General features: G+C 46.9%; 1 protein-coding gene across 2 annotated transcripts in view; it reads left to right on the forward strand.

Moving 5' to 3' along the window:
* vps50 (VPS50 EARP/GARPII complex subunit) overlaps window positions 1-21,434 on the forward strand; it is a 260,494-nt gene that overhangs the window by 195,513 nt on the left and 43,547 nt on the right. For both annotated transcript variants that reach the window (XM_045694895.1, XM_045694896.1), the window contains one exon: window positions 1,011-1,091. In XM_045694895.1, the coding sequence (XP_045550851.1) occupies window positions 1,011-1,091 (81 nt within the window). The remainder of the gene's footprint in view (window positions 1-1,010; window positions 1,092-21,434) is intronic.

Genomic DNA, 21,434 nt, shown 5'->3' on the forward strand with positions numbered 1-21,434 from the left:
AAGGTCCCTCTGCTCAAGAAAGCACATATGCATGCCCGTCTGAAGTTTGCCAATGAACATCTGAATGACTCAGAGGACAACTGGTGAAAGTGTTGTGGTCAGATGAGACCAAAATGGAGCTCTTTGGCATCAACTCAACTCGCTGTGTTTGGAGGAGGAGGAATGCTGCCTATGACCCCATGAACACCATCTCCACCGTCAAACATGGAGGTGGAAACATTATGCTTTGGGGTGTTTTTCTGCTAAGGGGACAGGACAACTTCACCGCATCAAAAGGACGATGGACGGGGCCATGTACCGTCAAATCTTGGGTGAGAACCTCCTTCCCTCAGCCAGGGCATTGAAAATGGGTCGTGGATGGGTATTCCAGCATGACAATGACCCAAAACACACGGCCAAGGCAACAAAGGAGTGGCTCAAGAAGAAGCACATTGGAGTGGAGTGGCCTAGCCAGTCTCCAGACCTTAATCCCATAGAAAATCTGTGGAGGGAGCTGAAGGTTTGAGTTGCCAAACGTCAGCCTCAAAGCCTTAATGTCTTCGAGAAGATCTGCAAAGAGGAGTGGGACAAAATCCCTCCTGCGATGTGTGCAAACCTGGTGGCCAACTACAAGAAACGTCTGACCTCTGTGATTGCCAACAAGGGTTTTGCCACCAAGTACTAAGTCATGTTTTGCAGAGGGGTCAAATACTTATTTCCCTCATTAAAATGCAAATCAATTTATAACATTTTTGACATGTGTTTTTCTGGATTTTTTGTTGTTGTTATTCTGTCTCTCACTGTTCAAATAAACCTACCATTAAAATTATAGACTGATCCTTTCTTTGTCAGTGGGCAAACGTACAAAATCAGCAGGGGATCAAATACTTTTCCCCCTCACTGTAGATCCCCTGGTGGGCCCCCTCCTGTGATTCTATCCCTCGGATTAGTTTGTGGTTAGATTGTAGAGTAGACAGGACGGTGCGTGTGTATTAACCGTGTGTGTGTGTGTGTGTGTGTCTGTTCTGCAGTATGAATCATCAGGTCCGGGTCTGATCAGCAGCCGACTGAGAACAACACTGAACAGAATCCAGGAGAGCCTCATCCAAATGGTAGGAAAATAACTCTTTCTCTGTCTCTCTCTCTGTCTCTCTAACTCTTCCCCATCCGCTTTCTCTCTCTGTTCCCTCTACCTCGCCCCCCCTCCTCTCTTTCTCTCTCTCTGTTCCCTCTACCTCGCCCCCCCTCCTCTCTTTCTCTCTCTGTTCCCTCTACCTCGCCCCCCCTCCTCTCTTTCTCTCTCTCTGTTCCCTCTACCTCGCCCCCCCTCCTCTCTTTCTCTCTCTCTGTTCCCTCTACCTCGCCCCCCCCTCCTCTCTTTCTCTCTCTGTTCCCTCTACCTCGCCCCCCCTCCTCTCTTTCTCTCTCTCTGTTCCCTCTACCTCGCCCCCCTCCTCTCTTTCTCTCTCTCTGTTCCCTCTACCTCGCCCCCCCTCCTCTCTTTCTCTCTCTCTGTTCCCTCTACCTCGCCCCCCCTCCTCTCTTTCTCTCTCTCTGTTCCCTCTACCTCGCCCCCCCTCCTCTCTTTCTCTCTCTCTGTTCCCTCTACCTCGCCCCCCCCTCCTCTCTTTCTCTCTCTGTTCCCTCTACCTCGCCCCCCCTCCTCTCTTTCTCTCTCTGTTCCCTCTACCTCGCCCCCCCTCCTCTCTTTCTCTCTCTCTGTTCCCTCTACCTCGCCCCCCTCCTCTCTTTCTCTCTCTCTGTTCCCTCTACCTCGCCCCCCTCCTCTCTTTCTCTCTCTCTGTTCCCTCTACCTCGCCCCCCCTCCTCTCTTTCTCTCTCTCTGTTCCCTCTACCTCGCCCCCCCTCCTCTCTTTCTCTCTCTCTGTTCCCTCTACCTCGCCCCCCCTCCTCTCTTTCTCTCTCTCTGTTCCCTCTACCTCGCCCCCCCTCCTCTCTTTCTCTCTCTCTGTTCCCTCTACCTCGCCCCCTCCTTTCTCTCTCTCTGTTCCCCATACCTCGCCCCCTCCTTTCTCTCTCTGTTCTCTCTCTCTCTCTCTCTCTCTCTCTCTCTCTCTCTCTCACCTCTCTCTCTCTCTCTACCTCGCCCCCCCCTCCTCTCTTTCTCTCTCTCTGTTCCCTCTACCTCGCCCCCCCTCCTCTCTTTCTCTCTCTTTTCCCTCTACCTCGCCCCCTCCTTTCTCTCTCTCTGTTCCCCATACCTCGCCCCCTCCTTTCTCTCTCTGTTCTCTCTCTCTCTCTCTCTCTCTCTCTACCTCTCTCTCTCTCTACCTCGCCCCCTCCTCTCTCTTTCTCTCTCTGTTCACTCTTCCTCGCCCCCCCTCCTCTCTCTCTCTCTCTCTCTCTCTCTCTCTCTCTCTCTCTCTGTTCCCTCTACCTCGCAACCCCTGCTCTCTCTCTCTCTGTTCCCTCTACCTCGCACCCCTCCTCTTTCTCTCTCTCTGCCTTGCCCCCCTCCTCTCTCTTTCTCTCTCTGCCTCGCCCCCCCTCTCTTTCTCTCTCTGTTCCCTCTACCTCGCCCCCCCCTCCTCTCTCTTTCTCTCTCTGTTCCCTCTACCTCGCCCCCTCCTCTTTCTCTCTCTCTGTTCCCTCTACCTCGCCCCCTCCTTTCTCTCTCTCTGTTCCCTCTACCTCGCCCCCTCCTTTCTCTCTCTCTGTTCCCCATACCTCGCCCCCTCCTTTCTCTCTCTGTTTCTCTCTCTCTCTCTCTCTCTCTCTCTCTCTCTCTACCTCTCTCTCTCTCTCTACCTCGCCCCCCTCCTCTCTTTCTCTCTCTCTGTTCCCTCTACCTCACCCCCCCCTCCTCTCTTTCTCTCTCTCTGCCTTGCCCCCCTCCTCTCTCTTTCTCTCTCTCTGCCTCGCCCCCCCACTTCTCTCTTTCTCTCTCTGTTCCCTCTACCTCGCCCCCCTCCTCTCTCTTTCTCTCTCTGTTCCCTCTACCTCGCCCCCCTCCTCTTTCTCTCTCTCTGTTCCCTCTACCTCGCCCCCCCCTTTCTCTCTCTGTTCCCTCTACCTCGCCACATCCTCTCCTTTTCTCTCTCTACCTCGCCCCCCCCTCTCTTTCTCTCTCTGTTCTCTCTGCCTCGCCCCTCCTCTTTTCCCTCTACCTCGCCCTCCTCCTCTCTCTTTCTCTCTCTCTACCTCGCCCCTCTCCTCTCTCTTTCTCTCTCTCTGCCTCGCCCCTCCTCTTTTTCCTCTGCCTCGCCCTGCCTCCTCTCTCTTTCTCTCTCTACCTCGCCCCCTCCTCTCTCTTTCTCTCTCTCTACCTCGCCTCCTCTCTCTTTCGCTCTCTGTTCTCTCTGCCTCGCCCCTCCTCTTTTTCCTCTACCTCGCCCTGCCTCCTCTCTCTATCTCTATCTTGCCCCCCTCCTCTCTTTCTCTCTCTACCTCGCCCCTCTCCTCTCTTTCTCTCTCTTCAACTCGCCCCCCCTCCTCTCTCTTTCTCTCTCTCTACCTCGCCCTGCCTCGTCCCTCCTCTTTTTCCTCTACCTCGCCCTGCCTCCTCTCTCTATCTCTCTCCACCTCTTCACTCACTTATTCTAGTGCACCTTTGTTTCTCTCTAGCCCATCTTTTTACTCTCTAAATCTCTCCCTCCATTCTGGCCCTGCCTATGTGTGTGGTCTAAGAAGAAATGGAGCAAGAGTGCTTGCTGCTCACCCCGTATGGCCTTGCCCCCCCCCCACCAACACCACACACATATTCTCCCTATCACGGCTTCCACGCCATGGGAGTGTGCTGTTTAGATAAGTGATCTGATCAGTCCCTTGCTACAGGCCTCCCTTCTCTGTCTGTGCCTCCATACCCATATTGGCCTCAATTTCACATATGGTACAATGTAATCCAGCCTTCAATTCAACCTTTAACTGAACCATTTGGGTTGACTGCTTCCTCAGAAAATATGAATTATGCTTTTATTCAATCTCTTTATGCTGCTCATTGTATGTGATAAAAGGCATCTGAAAAAGAGGAAGTGACCAGAAGATTATCAACATAAACCAGAAGCTTTTCACACATTGCTTCTAATGGTGAATGAGACTCAGTGGAGGCCATTTTTGTCTTTTATGTCGTGTAGCTGCGTGTTTCGATATTTCCATATCTTCTTCTCCCGTCGGAACACATCTTTGAAGCAGCCCTCACGGCTCTAAAGTAGCTCAGAGTTGTTCACTCATTGATGATCTTTCACTTTAAATAGATTCTCTGGTACTTTTGTATACTTAGCCAGTAGTTCTTAAAGTAGCTCAGAGTTGTTCACTCATTGATGATCTCTCACTTTAAATAGATTCTCTGGTACTTTTGCATACTTTAGCCAGTAGTTCTTAAAGTAGCGCTCATTAGCCAAATGTGGTACCCGAAAATTGCGTTCTATGTCACATATGTGCACCACGTCATTGCTCTCTCTTTCTCGCTCTGCTGTGTGTGCATCTTGCTAGCTGTCACTCAAATGGTGAAGGGCTGAAGCTTGTTGGCTAGAACTCAAATTGCTAGGGGGCTGACCCACGTGGGGGAAAATGTTGGGAAATGTGCGCCACAGATTTACATTTGTACATTTTAATCATTTAGCAGACTCTCTTATCCAGAGCGACTAACAGGAGCAATTAGGGTTAAGTGTCTTGCTCAAGGGCACATCAACAGATGTTTCACCTAGTCGGCTTGGGGATTCGAATCATCGACCTTTCGGCACAATGCTCTTTTAACCACTAGGCTACCTGCCACACAGCTTCCAGAAAACAGTCGCTTTCAAACTAGGGATTTCATGGGTAATTAAGGTAAGACAGTATTTCTGCTCATAGATTATGCATGTATGAAATACACATTGACACATCCAGCCCAAAGCAGGAGGTTTAAGAAAGACTTACTGGTCTCCAAAGTTCCGGAACATGTCTTATAAGAAGTCGTAGTGGAACCACTATGTCCTGTGGGGGGAACATTCTGAAAGGGGACAGTCACTTTGTGACAGGTTGTCAACGGTCACCAAAGCGTTATGGTGGAAGATCGGTCTGTATATCAGTTAGTCGATGGCTGTGAGCGGTCATGAAAGGTCACGGGTGAGTTCTCAGTCTTCATTCCGTGCGTCTCATACACCATGTTTCCATACACGGTAAAGTCATACCATATATAAAAATAAAAGTCACGACAGCTGTGATGGAAACGGTACAATTTTATAAATGCCAACAGATCATTTGTTCACTCGACCTGGTGGGATGTTTTTGTGTAAAATTAATTATGCGAGAAATGGTGGTGGCCTTTTTTGCGCAAATATTGATATAATAACCATGATATCAAAGTTAACTTGGAGTCATGCGATGATATAGTGTGTGGTCCTCCCACTACGACTCGTCAGGAAAGCATTCAGTTTATTAGTCTACAGATGTAATAAGTTATGATGAACTTCACAGGGTGGTGAAAGTGCATGGTCATGAACTTGATGCTCCTTTCCAGTAATATCGATATTATTCTGGTGACATGATGATCGATGTTTGGCTGCCATTTGACAAATAAAAAGTATCCCACTCTTATCCATAATAATCTCGTAAAACAGTCTACCTGTAGTAAAATAGTCTACCAGTAGTGAAAAAGTCTACCAGTAGTGAAAAAGTCTACCAGTAGTGAAATAGTCTACCAGCACAGCCTACCCACACTATCTGCGATCTGTCAGCAAGAGTGCATGTGCCAAAATCAGAGTAGGTACATTTGCTATTTAATGCAACAGATTGTGACCAAACCATCAGTAGAGTTGAAAATGCCATGGAAACACATTGAACTTTACTTTTTTTGTTGGTACATGAAAACTTGAGCTAAAAGTACTTGTTGTGTGCACTACGTCATCACGCACAGATTTTTATTCCCAACAAGTCTGTTGGTGGAAACCTACCACTGGTGGGAAAATTCAAATATTTTCATTATTTGGATATTAGAATATTCACGTAAACCTTGTCGCCACTTGGATGGAAACCTAGCTGTAGACACACTATGGGTGAGAAAAGGTGATCAGAAAGGAAAGTGAAGTAAATGCATATGAATTGTCATTATATTAATCTGTTGTAGCTGAGTAGTTTATCAGGCCTGAAGCTAGTATTGTTACTGTTAGCAGATGAAAACTGTCAGCCCTGAAAAACGTCTGTGAGAACACACGTTTTGGCACACACAGAAACGGTCCAGTACAGCCCAGTTCTCTGGTTACAGTGGGGAGGAGGGATGTCTCTGTCAGGGCTGTTAGATCACATGACCCTGGACAGAGGCGATAGTGGACATGGAGCGCTGAGAGGAACAGACAGATGGGTGATAAGGGCTGTGAAAACCGCATCAGTGCACAAACACATGTCAGATCAAGGGAGACGGAGAGAGACGGGGTGTGAGATCTGCTATTCTCGGGAGACCGAAGTGGTGTGAGGCCTTTTACACAGAGATAATTATATCACTTTGTGTCTAACCAGAGAGACTGGATATAATGACGAGATGCTCGAGTCTCTGCCCTAACAATGGGATTCGTTGTCCACAGAGCAGAACGGCGGGCTGTCAAACTCCCTTCTTCTCTTTTGGGTTGGTGGATACATTGCGTTATTTGAATAATAAATGTAAAAAATATTCAATGATGGGTGTTGACATCCAACCGCCAGTATTCAATGGAGAGTGAGATGCTATGCCTAGCCTTATGAATATGCATTGACTGTCTTGAATTTCTAAACTTCTTTTAGATCAAATAAGCCTCACGTATCAAAATAGCAAATAATTTTTATCTTGACTAAATTCGACACTATACTTGCCCCCCCCCATACAAAAACTCTTCACTTGCTTAATAATGAATGATCTGCTTAACTTGGGCAGATTTTGGGCTGTGTAAACTCTCTCGCTTCGCCTCTTCCTCTGATCGATGCTTGACTGCCGTTTGACAACCCAGTCCGCTTGATTAAGAGCTATTTAAAACATCCTCGCTTCAACGGGCGACAGAAACACAGAGTTCTCTGGTCTCTCTATCGACTCATTCTCTATCCATTCTCTCCAATACAACTCCCCTTTTCTTACTTTCAGAAATATTGGAAAAGGCTTTTAGTCATTCCCCGGAAATCTAACGTTATTTTAGTTCAGGTCAATTAATCATTCATTGCTTGAGATATGCTCTGCTTTATTTCCCCAAAAGTTCTCTCTCTCTCTCTCTCTCTCTCTCTCTCTCTCTCTCTCTCCCCCTCTCTCTACTTTAATCATTTTATGAAATGACTAATAATGTTTGCATGTGTACTGTGTACCGACATTGTGATAATTAAGAATCAAGGTCAGGGTTTGCATAAGCAGTGTCCATTCATTTACAGTGAGTCTTTTGACTTTATTACCATTCATTTACAATCTCCCCTGGCATAATTACAAAAAGGGACATTGAGATTTATAAACACACACACACACACACACACACACAAATGGATAAACACACAAACACACGTGCGCACACACATAGAGGGGGAGACCTCATTTGTAAACGCATTATAAAGTTAATTACGCGTCACATTTCAATTTGCAGAGAAATCATTGTGGTTTAGCTCTCATTTGCTTCCTTGACATGATTCTATTTAAAAATCCGTTCTCTCATAATGACTTTGATGCCAATATGAATGGCAGTCAGCCCGTTGAGACCTATCTCAATCTCCATGTCTAAAACACCAGACTGGCTGCTCTCCCACCAGCCTCTCAGGAGACCTAAGTCTGCCCCCTCTGTTTCTCTCCTTCTCTCCGTTTCATCACTTCTTTCTAAACCACCTTTTGCAAAACTCTTAGGCTCTAGGGAACTTTCTCCCAGACTCAGACTATGCCTATTCCTCGACTGAAAAGCACTCCATTGGGCATGCTTTTTAGTACGGGAGTAGACTTAATCTGGGTCCAGAAACCTGGCCCTAGGCCTTCCTACCATACCTCTATCCCCTCTATCCCTCCATCCCTCCTCCTTGTTCTACACAGCTTTTCCAAAGCCTTGACTCCCTTGTAAAACGATGGTCAAATTTCCAAACTGCCAGTCTGAGCACCAGGCTTCAAATTCAGCCATGCTGTTCCACTGACACTTTATAGAGCTCAATTTGTTTGACCCCAGTCCCCAGCCACCCATTATGCCTTCCAGCAAGGCTTGGATGCGGCTAACACTAGCTAGCATAGCATTTCAATCAAACCCCCCTCCCTCTGTCTCTCTCTCTCTCTCTCTCTCTCTCTCTCTCTCTCTCTCTCTCTCTCTCTCTCTCTAGTCTCTCTCTCTCTCTCTCTCTCTCTAGTCTCTCTCTCTCTCTCTCTCTCTCTCTCTCTCTCTCGAGTCTGTCTCTCGAGTCTGTCTCTCGAGTCTGTCTGGCAGCGATTATCCCTCTGTGATGATGCTGTCCAGCTCCTTAACCAACCTACTGAGCTGGCTTTGGACAGCTTTATTTGTGCTGCCGACAGAATAAACAGCAGCCGTGTGTGTGGTGCCGCAAATTGTGAAAGGTTTGTTAACCACCATATCAGGTGATTGAATCAGCCACTTCAAACATACACCTTTTTATGTCTTTACCAGGGTTAGATTTTTGAGGGGTGTTTTCCCAGACACAGATTAGTCCTGGACTAGGTTTCTTTTTGTGTCCAGGAAACCAGCCCATAAAGGTTTGAAGGTTAGGCTGTTACCCGTCAGCTCAGCACCAGGGTTGAATCAACAGGGAGGGGGTGTGGTATTGATATTCAGTGTTGGTGAATGGGGGCTCTGGGGCTGGTTGGAGGTTGTGGCAGTGACAGGAATCAGATCTATCCAAGGTTATTTCCCCTCCTTAGAGACCTGGAGAGACATCCCTATGGGCCCCAGGAATGTGGCAGCCAAATGCGTGCTGAGCTCTCCAAATCCCAGCTCGCGAGCGAGTGTACGAGCACGCACAAACACACAGACGTGCACATGCATAAACTCGAAGACACATGCGAACACACACACACACATTTTTCGATTCTCATCTCACTCACACATCTCTTTCCTTCGTCTGACAGCTCGGTGGTTAACTTAAGCATGTGGTGGGGTTGCGCTTCGCCACACTGAGGCTTGGCGCCGCCAGCTCCACGGCCCGGCCCTTCTCGGGGGGCACAGACTAACGGTTTCACCACGCCTCCTCAGTGCTGAGTTACTGCATTAGCGACTACATTTGCCTACCGCCTGTCTTCTCGCTTTCGGTTTGAATATGGCCGCCCAGGGTGTAGTCTCAGTGTATGGTGATTATGAGGTGGTTTGATGTGGAGTTCATTTAGCTGCCGTCATGCTGACAATGGACCCCAGGTCAGAGGGGCTAACTGTAGGAGCGCTGGGAAGGAGGATTTGAATTATAGTGCTGTCGTCGTAACAGTTATTTATGGAGGAGAAGTGTTTAGTTATGGTGGAGTAAGTAGAATTTTTGGTGGTCGCAGATATAGTAAGGATATAACAGGTTGCATTGGTATAGATGAGCCAGTCTGCAGTACACACACGCACACACTCTGTCCGTCTAAATGATGAGTTGAGAGTTTTGCTAGTTTGTCATACATATTGATAGCCGTTCACTAGGTCATAGAGTACAGACAGCCCTGAAACAGGGCAGCTAGTCCTCTAGGACCCGTGGCTCAACACCTCTGAGAGACTGTTGTCCTTAAGTTAACCCAGACTTCTGTTGAATGACTCACTGCTACAGTTGTGATGAGAAGATGATTTGCATTTCAGTGATTTAAATACTTTGTTCTTTCCCCCTATCCTCCTCATTAAAATAACAGCGTATTCCGTTCTCTTTTTTTAAATCCAGCTGATTTAAATTCTCCCTCTCCAGCAGAGCAGCAAATAGGCTCTGGCTCTGTGGGATTCCTGGAAAGTTCATCAGGCAGAATGGAATCTGGGTATTTTGTAATAAACAGTGAGACGATATCACACTAAAGGGTAAGCAGATCCATCCGCCACTTTCAGAGGACGAACTGCCAGTGATGATGGTGGGCTGTCTCACAGAGCAAATGATAGCTCTAATTCCTTTTGACATTCATCGAGTGATAAGTGAATTTGTGATATTACCAGCGGATGAAGGAACTGGTGGCGAGATACACTTGACATTAATTGCCAAGCTACCGGGCGTCCCCACACATTTTTTAATTCTCCACGGGTGGAATACGGAGGAGAATAGTTTCAGGGCCTCAAAGGGTTTCAGAGATGCTAAAAGATCACATTTCTTCCTCATACTAAACGTCCTTTGTCAAAAGGGTGATTAGGAAATTATGAAGCCCTAAATGTTGTTTAATTTTTGTTGTGGAGTGGAAGAACAGAGTCTACTTCTTACACTCCAAGGCTTTCTGGGAAACCTTTTTTTTTTACCAAGGCCTGAGACTGTTTCCTCAATTAGTTTCAACCAACAAGTTGAGTAATTTGTTTTTTTCCCCCTCAGTCCTCAGTTGCCTTTAGTGTTCATACTGTAGCCCCATAGCCGGTGGTGAAACTGAGACTCCATTTTGTGTTCTTTCTGGTTTGGCGTTCCACCTGGCTCAGTGATGGCTCCACTGCAGCGTGAATCCAGGAGAGTAATGCAGACGTCCCTCCCCTCTCCCCAGGTGTGGGCCAAGGGCCGTGGCATGAGCCAGGGATGGACAGCCGCTCCAATGCTCCATCCGTTCCAGCAACAAGCATGACAGATGGCTTTCAAACGGCTCGCCCCCAAAATTCCTCAGGCAGCGCCTCAAAGTCAACTGTTCACACAACAAATCATGACGCCTCCACTCAGACGGAGCCCCAAAATAATAGTTGTTTTCTTCAGCAGGGTTGGCCAGCCTGATTCAGCAAGCAGTTCAAAATAACTCCGCCCAGCACCGAGCCAAGGCCAAGACTCCGGGCCTGTTCTGCAGACCGTCGGTTGAATTGCGGCGGTGTAAATATAGATGATTAAATGATGCCACATGAGCCGTCCCAAGGCCAGTAATCATTGTCAGTGGGTGGGTCTGAGTCCATGTGTGTTTCCACACGTGCTGCGGTCTGATTTACAAAACAAAATGGGGGGGAATGTAAGCTTTTTACAAGCTACACCACAGGTATGTCTGGGTAGTGCCTATAGCAATACCAACCTACAGTGAGGGGGAAAAGTATTTGATCCCCTGCTGATTTTGTACGTTTGCCCACTGACAAAGAAATTATTAGTCTATAATTTTAATGGTAGGTTTATTTGAACAGTGAGAGACAGAATAAAAACAAAAAAATCCAGAAAAACGCATGTCAAAAATGTTATAAATTGATTTGCATTTTAATGAGGGAAATAAGTATTTGACCCCTCTGCAAAACATGACTTAGTACTTGGTGGCAAAACCCTTGTTGGCAATCACAGAGGTCAGACGTTTCTTGTAGTTGGCCACCAGGTTTGCACACATCGCAGGAGGGATTTTGTCCCACTCCTCTTTGCAGATCTTCTCGAAGACATTAAGGCTTTGAGGCTGACGTTTGGCAACTCAAACCTTCAGCTCCCTCCACAGATTTTCTATGGGATTAAGGTCTGGAGACTGGCTAGGCCACTCCAGGACCTTAATGTGCTTCTTCTTGAGCCACTCCTTTGTTGCCTTGGCCATGTGTTTTGGGTCATTGTCATGCTGGAATGCCCATCCACGACCCATTTTCAATGCCCTGGCTGAGGCAAGGAGGTTCTCACCCAAGATTTGACGGTACATGGCCCCGTCCATTATCCCTTTGATGCGGTGAAGTTGTCCTGTCCCCTTAGCAGAAAATCACCCCCAAAGCATAATGTTTCCACCTCCATGTTTGACGGTGGGGAGGGTATTCTTGGGGTCATCGGCAGCATTCCTCCTCCTCCAAACACGGCGAGTTGAGTTGATGCCAAAGAGCTCCATTTTGGTCTCATCTGACCACAACACTTTCACCCAGTTGTCCTCTGAATCATTCAGATGTTCATTGGCAAACTTCAGACGGGCATGTATATGTGCTTTCTTGAGCAGGGGGACCTTGCGGGCGCTGCAGGATTTCAGTCCTTCACTGCGTAGTGTGTTACCAATTGTTTTCTTGGTGACTATGGTCCCAGCTGCCTTGAGATCATTGACAAGATCCTCCCGTGTAGTTCTGGGCTGATTCCTCACCGTTCTCATGATCATTGCAACTCCATGAGGTGACACTCTCACTCTCACGCACTCTCACACGCTCGCTCTCTCACGCTCGCTCACATGCACTCTCACTCGCTCGCACGCTCTCTCTCGCTCACACGCTCTCTCGCTCACACGCTCTCTCACGCGCTCGCTCTCTCACACGCTCGCTCTCTCTCACACTCTCTCACACGCTCGCTCGCTCTCTCACACTCTCTTACACGCTCTCACGCTCTCGCTCTCTCACGCTCTCTCTCACACGCTCTCGCTCTCTCACACGCTCTCGCTCTCTCACACGCTCTCGCTCTCTCACACGCTCTCTCACACGCGCTCTCACACGCTCGCTCTCTCACACGCTCGCTCTCTCACACGCTCGCTCTCACGCTCGCTCTCACGCTCGCTCTCTCACGCTCGCTCTCTCGCTCGCTCTCGCTCACACGCTCTCTCTCGCGCTCGCTCTCTCACGCGCTCACTCTCTCTCACGCTCGCTCTCTCTCACACTCTCACACGCTCTCGCTCTCTCGCACGCTCTCTCACGCGCGCGCTCTCTCACGCGCTCGCTCTCTCACGCGCTCGCTCTCTCGCGCTCTCGCTCTCTCACACGCTCGCTCTATCACTCTCACACACACACTCACATTCTCACGCACTCTCACTCGCTCACACGCACTCTCACTCGCTCACACGCTCGCTCTCTCTCACACGCTCTCTCACACGCTCTCTCTCACACGCTCTCTCTCACACGCTCTCTCTCTCACGCTCTCTCACACGCTCTCGCTCACACGCTCTTGCTCACACGCTCTCGCTCACACGCTCTCGCTCACACGCTCGCTCTCTCACGCTCGCTCTCTCTCACACTCTCTTTCACGCTCTCACACGCTCTCTCTCTCACACGCTCTCTCTCTCTCTCACACGCTCTCTCTCTCTCTCACACGCTCTCTCTCTCTCTCACGCTCGCTCTCTCACGCGCTCTCGCTCTCTCACGCGCTCTCTCACGCGCTCTCGCTCTCTCACGCGCTCTCGCTCTCTCACGCGCTCTCTCACGCGCTCTCTCACGCGCTCTCTCACGCGCTCTCGCTCTCTCACGCGCTCTCGCTCTCTCACTCGCGCTCTCTCACACGCGCACTCTCTCTCACGCGCTCTCTCTCACACGCGCGCTCTCTCACACGCGCGCTCTCTCACACGCGCGCGCTCTCTCACACTCTCGCTCTCACGCACTCTCACACACTCACTCTCTCACGCTCGCTCACACACGCACTCTCACTCGCTCGCACGCTCTCTCTCGCTCACACGCTCTCTCACGCGCTCGCTCTCTCACGCGCTCGCTCTCTCACGCGCTCGCTCTCACGCGCTCGCTCTCACACGCTCGCTCTCACACGCTCGCTCTCTCACACTCTCTCACACGCTCGCTCTTTCACACGCTCGCTCTCTCACACGCTCGCTCTCTCACTCTCTTACACGCTCTCTCTCTCTTACACGCTCTCTCTCTTACACGCTCTCTCTCTCTCACACGCTCTCTCTCTCTCACACGCTCTCACACGCTCTCGCTCTCTCACACGCTCTCACTCTCTCACACGTGCTCTCTCACACGCTCGCTCTCTCACACGCTCGCTCTCTCACACGCTCGCTCTCTCACACGCTCGCTCTCTCACACGCTCGCTCGCTCACACGCTCGCTCTCTCACGCACCCGCTCTCTCGCGCTCTCGCTCTCTAATGCGCTCTCTCGCGCTCTCTCGCTCTCTCTCGCTCTCTCTCTCACGCGCTCTCTCGCTCGCTCTCTCATGCGCTCGCTCGCTCGCTCTCTCACGCGCTCTCTCGCTCGCTCTCACACGCTCACTCTCACGCTCTCTCACTCGCGCTCTCACTCGCGCTCTCACTCGCGCTCTCTCACACGCTCTCTCACACGCTCTTTCACACGCTCTCACATGCTCTCACTCTCTCACGCACTCACTCTCTCACACACTCACACTCGCTCACACGCTCTCTCTCACACGCTCTCTCTCTCTCACCCTCTCTCTCTCTCTCTCACCCGCTCTCTCTCTCACCCGCTCTCTCGCTCACCCGCTCTCTCTCTCACCCGCTCTCTCTCTCACCCGCTCTCTCTCTCACCCGCTCTCTCGCTCACCCGCTCTCTCTCGCTCACACGCTCTCTCTCGCTCGCTCTCTCTCACGCTCGCTCTCTCTCACACTCTCTCACACACTCGCTCTCTCACACGCTCGCTCTCTCACGCTCGCTCTCTCTCACACTCTCTCACACGCTCTCGCTCTCTCACGCGCTCTCTCTCACGCGCTCTCTCTCACGCGCTCTCTCACGCGCTCTCTCACACGCGCTCTCTCACACGCTCGCTCTCGCACACGCTCGCTCTCTCACACGCACTCGCTCTCGCGCTCTCGCTATCTAATGCGCTCTCTCGCTCGCTCTCTCACGCGCTCTCTCTCACGCGCTCGCTCTCTCACACGCTCACTCTTGCGCTCTCTCACTCGCGCTCTCTCACACGCGCTCTCTCTCACACTCACACGCTCTCACTCTTTCACACACTCACACTCTCACTCTCACACACTCACTCTCTCACACACTCTCACTCGCTCACACTCTCTCTCTCACACTCTCTCTCACACTCTCTCTCACGCGCTCGCTCTCACACGCTCGCTCTCACCCGCTCTCTCTCACCCGCTCTCTCTCACCCGCTCTCTCTCACCCGCTCTCTCACACGCTCTCTCACCCGCTCTCTCTCTCTCACCCGCTCTCTCTCTCACCCGCTCTCTCTCTCTCACCCGCTCTCTCTCTCTCACACGCTCTCTCTCTCTCACACGCTCTCTCTCTCTCACACGCTCGCGTTCTCACACGCTCGCTCTCTCATACGCTCGCTCTCTCACACGCTCGCGTTCTCACACGCTCGCTCTCTCACACGCTCGCTCTCTCACACGCTCGCTCTCTCACACGCTCCCTCTCTCACACGCTCCCTCTCTCACACGCTCCCTCTCTCACACGCTCTCTCACACACGCTCTCTCTTTCACACGCTCTCTCTTTCACACGCTCGCTCTCTCTCACGCTCGCTCTCTCTCGCGCGCTCTCGCTCTCTCTCGCGCGCTCTCGCTCTCTCTCGCGCGCTCTCGCTCTCTCTCGCGCGCTCTCGCTCTCTCTCGCGCGCTCTCGCTCTCTCTCGCGCGCTCTCGCTCTCTCACACAGTCTCGCTCTCTCACACAGTCTCGCTCTCTCACACAGTCTCGCTCTCTCACACACTCTCACACACTCTCACTCTCTCTCGCGCGCTCTCTCTCTCACACGTTCAAAGAAGCAGATTGAAAAACAAGATGTCCTGACTGTCAGGCTTTGATCTTACCATCGACAGCTACATTTGTGAGCTCAGCGGCTCCAGATACATATATAATCAGACTTGTTTTTTTACCTCCATTTATCTGAACAACCATTTATCAGTGCTATGGCAGCTAGTTTTCACTGGGAAGTTCATAGCGTCATTTCTAATTATCAAGTGCAGCTAGATAAGCTCCCCGGACTATGATGCTGATGGACACAGAACAATACCCTGAGTATGTCTCATCCACTTGGGAGAGCAGTTTGTGTCATAAAGCCTTCATGATAATACATCGCTTGTGGTTTCAAAGCATGAAGAATAATCTGTGGGCTCTCGGATTGCAAATGGTGGTTTCTATTTGTGTTTTCTGTATCCACGTCTGTGGATGGGAGACCATATGGCACTTCCTGTTTCGCAGTTACATAGACATTTCAGTTTGGCCTTCGATGATTAAAATGGAAACACAACATCAAACTAGCTTGTTCTCCAAAGATAATGGCCAGATCCATCGCTATTTTCAGCCTTACTCTGTTAATTGTCTACGATTATGAAGATAAATATTAGGATCGCAGGGTTAAGTACTTGCATCATTTTAAATTATAGTTTGGCCTCGTCTGAAATATGTTGGGAATTACAATGTCAGCCTGACTCACCACAAAGTACTGGAGGCTTAAGTCTTGATTCATTCCACTGTCCTTACTGATATCGGTTTGTGTCAACTCTGATCACTAAGTTTTCTATGTTAATGCTGTAGAATACTGTAGGCTCAGTAAGGACATGAGGAACCCTACAACCCTCTGTGGCAACAAATTCATGTTCATAATCCACTCCTACTCATAACGGCCGTGTCTGAAATCTGGCTAGCATTCTACTTTCTAAAACTCTATACTGTGTACTACATACTATTTACAATGTACTGTTTAGTAAAAATGAATGCAGTTGGCAACGAATAACAGCAATACTACTCATTCATACTGAGAAGCTATCATCTAATTGCCATGATTTCCACCATCCATTCATTTTGGTACAGCGTGTCCCCTCAGCTGATTATCAGCTCTTGTCAGACACACATGGGTCTCGAAATATGATTCTCTACTTCAATAGTGTGCAGCAAATTTTACTAGATGAAAAGCCAAATGAATCCAGGCATTTAAAGCAGAGTTAGGTAGGTTACTTTCTAAATGTAATCCGTTACAGTTGCTAGTTACCTGTCCAAAATTGTAATCAGTAACGTAACTTTTGGATTACCCAAACTCAGTAACGTAATCTGATTATTCAGTTACTTTTAGATTACTTTCCCCTTAAGAGGCATTAGAAGAAGACAAAAAGGTATGTTACCAATTAAATGACCTCTATTGCAGGATAAATCAATGTTAAAGTTGACATAGCTGGCAATATATGGATGTTAAATGTTACTTTATGGGTTGGTTATGTAGGCTTCTTCTAACCCATCGCTTTCTACTACATATAATAATACGATTAAATTATATCTTTACATTCAAAACCAAAGTCTATCAGAATTCCAGTCATTCCAATAAATGTTATACCCCTTGATCTTCAAGAACAGGACTTGGAATATGGAAGTATAGATTAGCCAAATTGTTTTACCTGAGCATGACCCCAGAACAAATGACTTATTAGATTAGCCAGCCCTACTCTGTTGTTAAATGGTTTTGTTGTCATGGAGGACTGATTGGGCTCATTGATTCGAGCTGAAAAATTCATTCTGTCTTCATGTAATGGCATGCTTTGAGAACTTCTGAAAAGTGCTATTTACATGTGAAAAATTAATGCCATATGCTGCATTTGCTATAGGCCTATTGTTTACCTTTTTGTTGGTGAGATCTTCATAATATGCAGCTGTTTAACAATAACAAAATGGTCGCCCCGCCTCTGTTTTGGTAAAAAGCTGAGGGATGGGCCAGGAGAAATATAACCACTCAAATTCATAGACAGAGCTATGGATGCAAGAATATCAAAATTATTGTTTTAACCATGTTATGAGGATATACAGTGTTTGTTTACACTTACAATGTTTACAAACATTAGAGAAAAACAAGCTTATATTTTGGGTTCTCAACAGTTGATTTTTTATGGAATATCTACATAGGCGTACAGAGGCCCATTATCAGCAACCACCACTCCTCTGTTCCAATGGCACGTTGTGTTAGCTAATCCAAGTTGATCATTTTAAAAGGCTAATTGATCATTAGAAAACCCTTTTGCAATTATGTTAGCACAGCTGAAAACTGTTGTCCTGATTTAAAGAATCAATAAAACTGGCCTTCTTTAGACTAGTTAAGTATCTGGAGCATCAGCATTTGTGGGTACGATTACAGGCTCAAAATGTCCAGAAACAAAGTACCTTCTTCTGAAACTCGTCAGTCTACTCTTGTTCTGAGAAATGAAGGCTATTACATGCGAGAAATTGCCAAGAAACTGAAGATCTCGTACAACGCTGTGTACTACTTACTCCCTTCACAGAGCAGGTGCATATTGAAGATGTTGGAAGAACTGTCCACATTTACTTTTCGTCAGCCAACAAGATGAGTAGGCCTAACGACCAGCAAAAGCACGAGCCTATGTCAATCTACTATCCCCCATAGTACAAAAATTGACCTATTCTATTGGTCAACTTGTCCTTCTGTGAAATAAATAAATATTCCAAACAACATACTCTGGGACAGTTGTAGGATGCGATAGATCCCAAATGAATACAACCACTAGCATCAAAAAACCTTTTAAAGGCAATGAGGCTGATGCAACATAGCAGAACGTTTAGCTTAAAATGTGGATAAACTGTTAGGCTATTTATTCACATTATAAGCACAGCAATGCGCACACGGCAGTAGGCTATTAGCGCGAATGTTCCAAAATGCAATCAATTAGCGGAAAAACACCATTCTCAAAAGTGACCCAACATGCGATTATGCATGTAATGCTTTATTATACAGGTGCATTTTTATGGGGAAAATTACCTTCCCCAAACTTGAAACTCACGCTCCACCTATGTATGCCAGGCTCTACACCAGTTGTAAAGCGGATTAATGTGCTTAACTTGAAGTCATTATTTGGCCACTTTAGTTGTGATATGGGCTAGGCTACATGAAGTGTGACACTATGACTTGAGAAAGTAAAAAATATAAAGGTATGCACTTTTTCCTGCCTAATGCACACAAGCTGGGCATCATTCACAAGTGAAAATACATCCTTCAGAAGTGAAAAAGCGTCCTTCACAAGTGAAAATACATCCTTCAGAAGTGAAAAAGCGTCCTTCACAAGTGAAAATACATCCTTCACAAGTGAAAAAGCGTCCTTCACAAGTGAAAATACATCCTTCACAAGTGAAAATGCGTCCTTCACAAGTGAAAATGCGTCCTTCACAAGTGAAAAATGCATCTTTCACAAGCGAAAATGTGTCCTTCACAAGTGATAGTCTGATGGGTGACAATATTAGCCTATTCTTAGTTTACTGTTGTCTTTACATATACTAAATAATATATGTGTGAAATTAGTTTTGATTTAGAATGGACTGTTATCATGCCCCTGTCTCAGAACAGGAGCATAGGAAAAAAATACTGCTCACCTATGCACTTAAAAAATGGAGGATGCTTTTCCTATAGTTTATTTTCATGCCAGCCAGGTAGGCTATACTCCTTCTGTTAAGCAAAGCAATGTGTTTAATATTAGGAGTGGCAGGTAGCCTAGTGGTTAGAGCAGACTAGTAACCAAAAGGTTATACGGTCACCACAACAACCCTGATCAGAACAGCGTTAGTGGTGCTGTGATTACTCACTTCTCAGTAAAGTGAAATCAGGTTAACCAGTGAATTAGTGTGGAGATGTTGACACCACTTCAGTGACTCATTACAGTTGAGTTTAATGGGTTTTCTTACAAAAAAAGGCTGTTATAAGGTTGCTCAAAATGTCAGTCAGAAGTGGTTATTTGTCAAAAATGTGCTTACCATGAAGACATAGAAACTGCTCAGACACTTTTTTCAAATGTGCTGTCTTCCTTACTTTGAGTTATTGATATGGACCTGAATGTTCTGCTACTATGAAATCAGTATAATTCAAAACAGATTCTACCCCTTGAAGTGTATTCTCCCAGTGAAAGACCTATCGGTCTCCTCCTGAGATTCAGTCTCTCTTGAAATGATTCATTACCTCGAGCACCACTTTGATTCTACAACCAACATATAATTAAAGTGTGGTGCGTTCACAATGAAATTGATTATAATTTTTCTCTCTTCCATCCTCCCTTTTATTACTTGCGCTCAGATAAAACTGAGCATTCAATAGACTCCACAAAATATTATTTTTTTTCCCACTGGTGTGCATTTTTAAAACATTTTTTTTAAATAAAGTACTCTGGAGAACTTTCAGTTTATTCAGTGACATACAATTGAGTCAGTACATGAACATTTCTGTAGTGGAAGGGAAGCAGTATTGGATTAGGTATTGGTTTAATTGGTCTGGACTGAAAAAAACTGAACCCTGAGTGACCCAGCTTGCATTTGAAATAACTTAGCCTCATAGCTTTCACTCTTTATTTGGGGATTTTGTTATGGTTGAAAAATGAAGTAAGCTTTATGCAATCTTTTTGAGTGTGGACCCATCGCACCTTTTGTTCACAGGTTGTACGCATCAGCCAAACTTCTGGGAGAGCACAATGGTCCCCTTCTAATTTGTTGTTAAAATACAGTCATGTTTGTAAGGTGCATTAAGTGCAATCTCAAAGTTATTTCTGTTACACCAATACTTTATATAATGTATTTGAGCGTTTAACATACAGTAAGCTACTTCCGGCGGCAGGTAGCCTGGCGGGCAGGAGCATTGTGCCGGTAAAGATCTGTCATTCTGAGCCAGGCAATTAACAAACTGTTCCCCAGACGCCGAAGACATGGATGTCGATTAAGGCAGCCCTCCGCACCTCTCTGATTCAGAGGGGTTGGGTTAAATGCGGAAGACACATTTCAGTTGAATGCATTCAGTTGGACAACTGACTAGGTATCCCCTTTTTTTGTTTATATATACTGTACCTGAACAATGACTAAGGCTCGTATGGTATACATAAGAAAACTTATTTGATCCATTTAATATAGTAACTGTTCTAGATCTCTTGAAATGTAAGACATGTAAGTGACTGTTCAAAGATGGTCTCTGAACCTCCTTCTGACGGCAGTCTGCGTCAATAACACTCTCCTGTGTACTATTTCGTAGCTACTGTTTAAAAGCAGATTGCTTTTGATGCCACTGTCTGTCTTTAGGCACCCTTTACGAGTGGCTGCGTCCTAGAAGAGGCACAGTATCACTGTGACATTAAAGTTATCCCTTAGGGTTGTCTGGTTCCTCTCTCCCTAATGCCCTTGTTTTCTCTCTGCATAATGTTTACAATCTGGCAATCAAGCGGGCATCGTCCACTTTTTTGGAAAACATCCAAGGTATTTGGCTGAAGAAATGACACCACCATTACAATAATCACAAACAATGGAGTAAAACAAGCTTCTATTTTGTGCTTAATGGGGTAAGACCGTTGAACTAATCCCATAAGGCATTTATATGTTTTATATACAGTACCAGTCAAAAGTTTGGACACACATACTCATTCAAGGGTTTTTATTGTAGAATAATAGTGAAGATATCAAAACTATGAAATAACACATGGAATCATGTAGTAACCAAAAAAGTGTTAAACAAATCTAAATATATTTGAGATTCTTCAAATAGCCACCCTTTGTCTTGATGACAGCTTTGCACACTCTTGGCATTCTCTCAACCAGCTTCATGAGGTAGTCACCTGGAATGCATTTCAATTAACAGGTGTGCCTTGTTAAAAGTTCATTTGTGGAATTTCTTTCCTAAATGCGTTTGAGCCAATCAGTTGTGTTGTGACAAGGTAGGGGTGGTATACAGAAGATAGCCCTATTTGGTAAAAGACCAAGTCCATATTATGGCAAGAACAGTTCAAATAAGCAAAGAGAAACAACAGTCCATCATTACTTTAAGACATGAAGGTCAGTCAATACGGGAAATG

The sequence above is a fragment of the Salmo salar genome, chromosome ssa14 (genome assembly GCF_905237065.1).
Source record: "Salmo salar chromosome ssa14, Ssal_v3.1, whole genome shotgun sequence".
Classification (NCBI taxonomy): domain Eukaryota; kingdom Metazoa; phylum Chordata; class Actinopteri; order Salmoniformes; family Salmonidae; genus Salmo; species Salmo salar.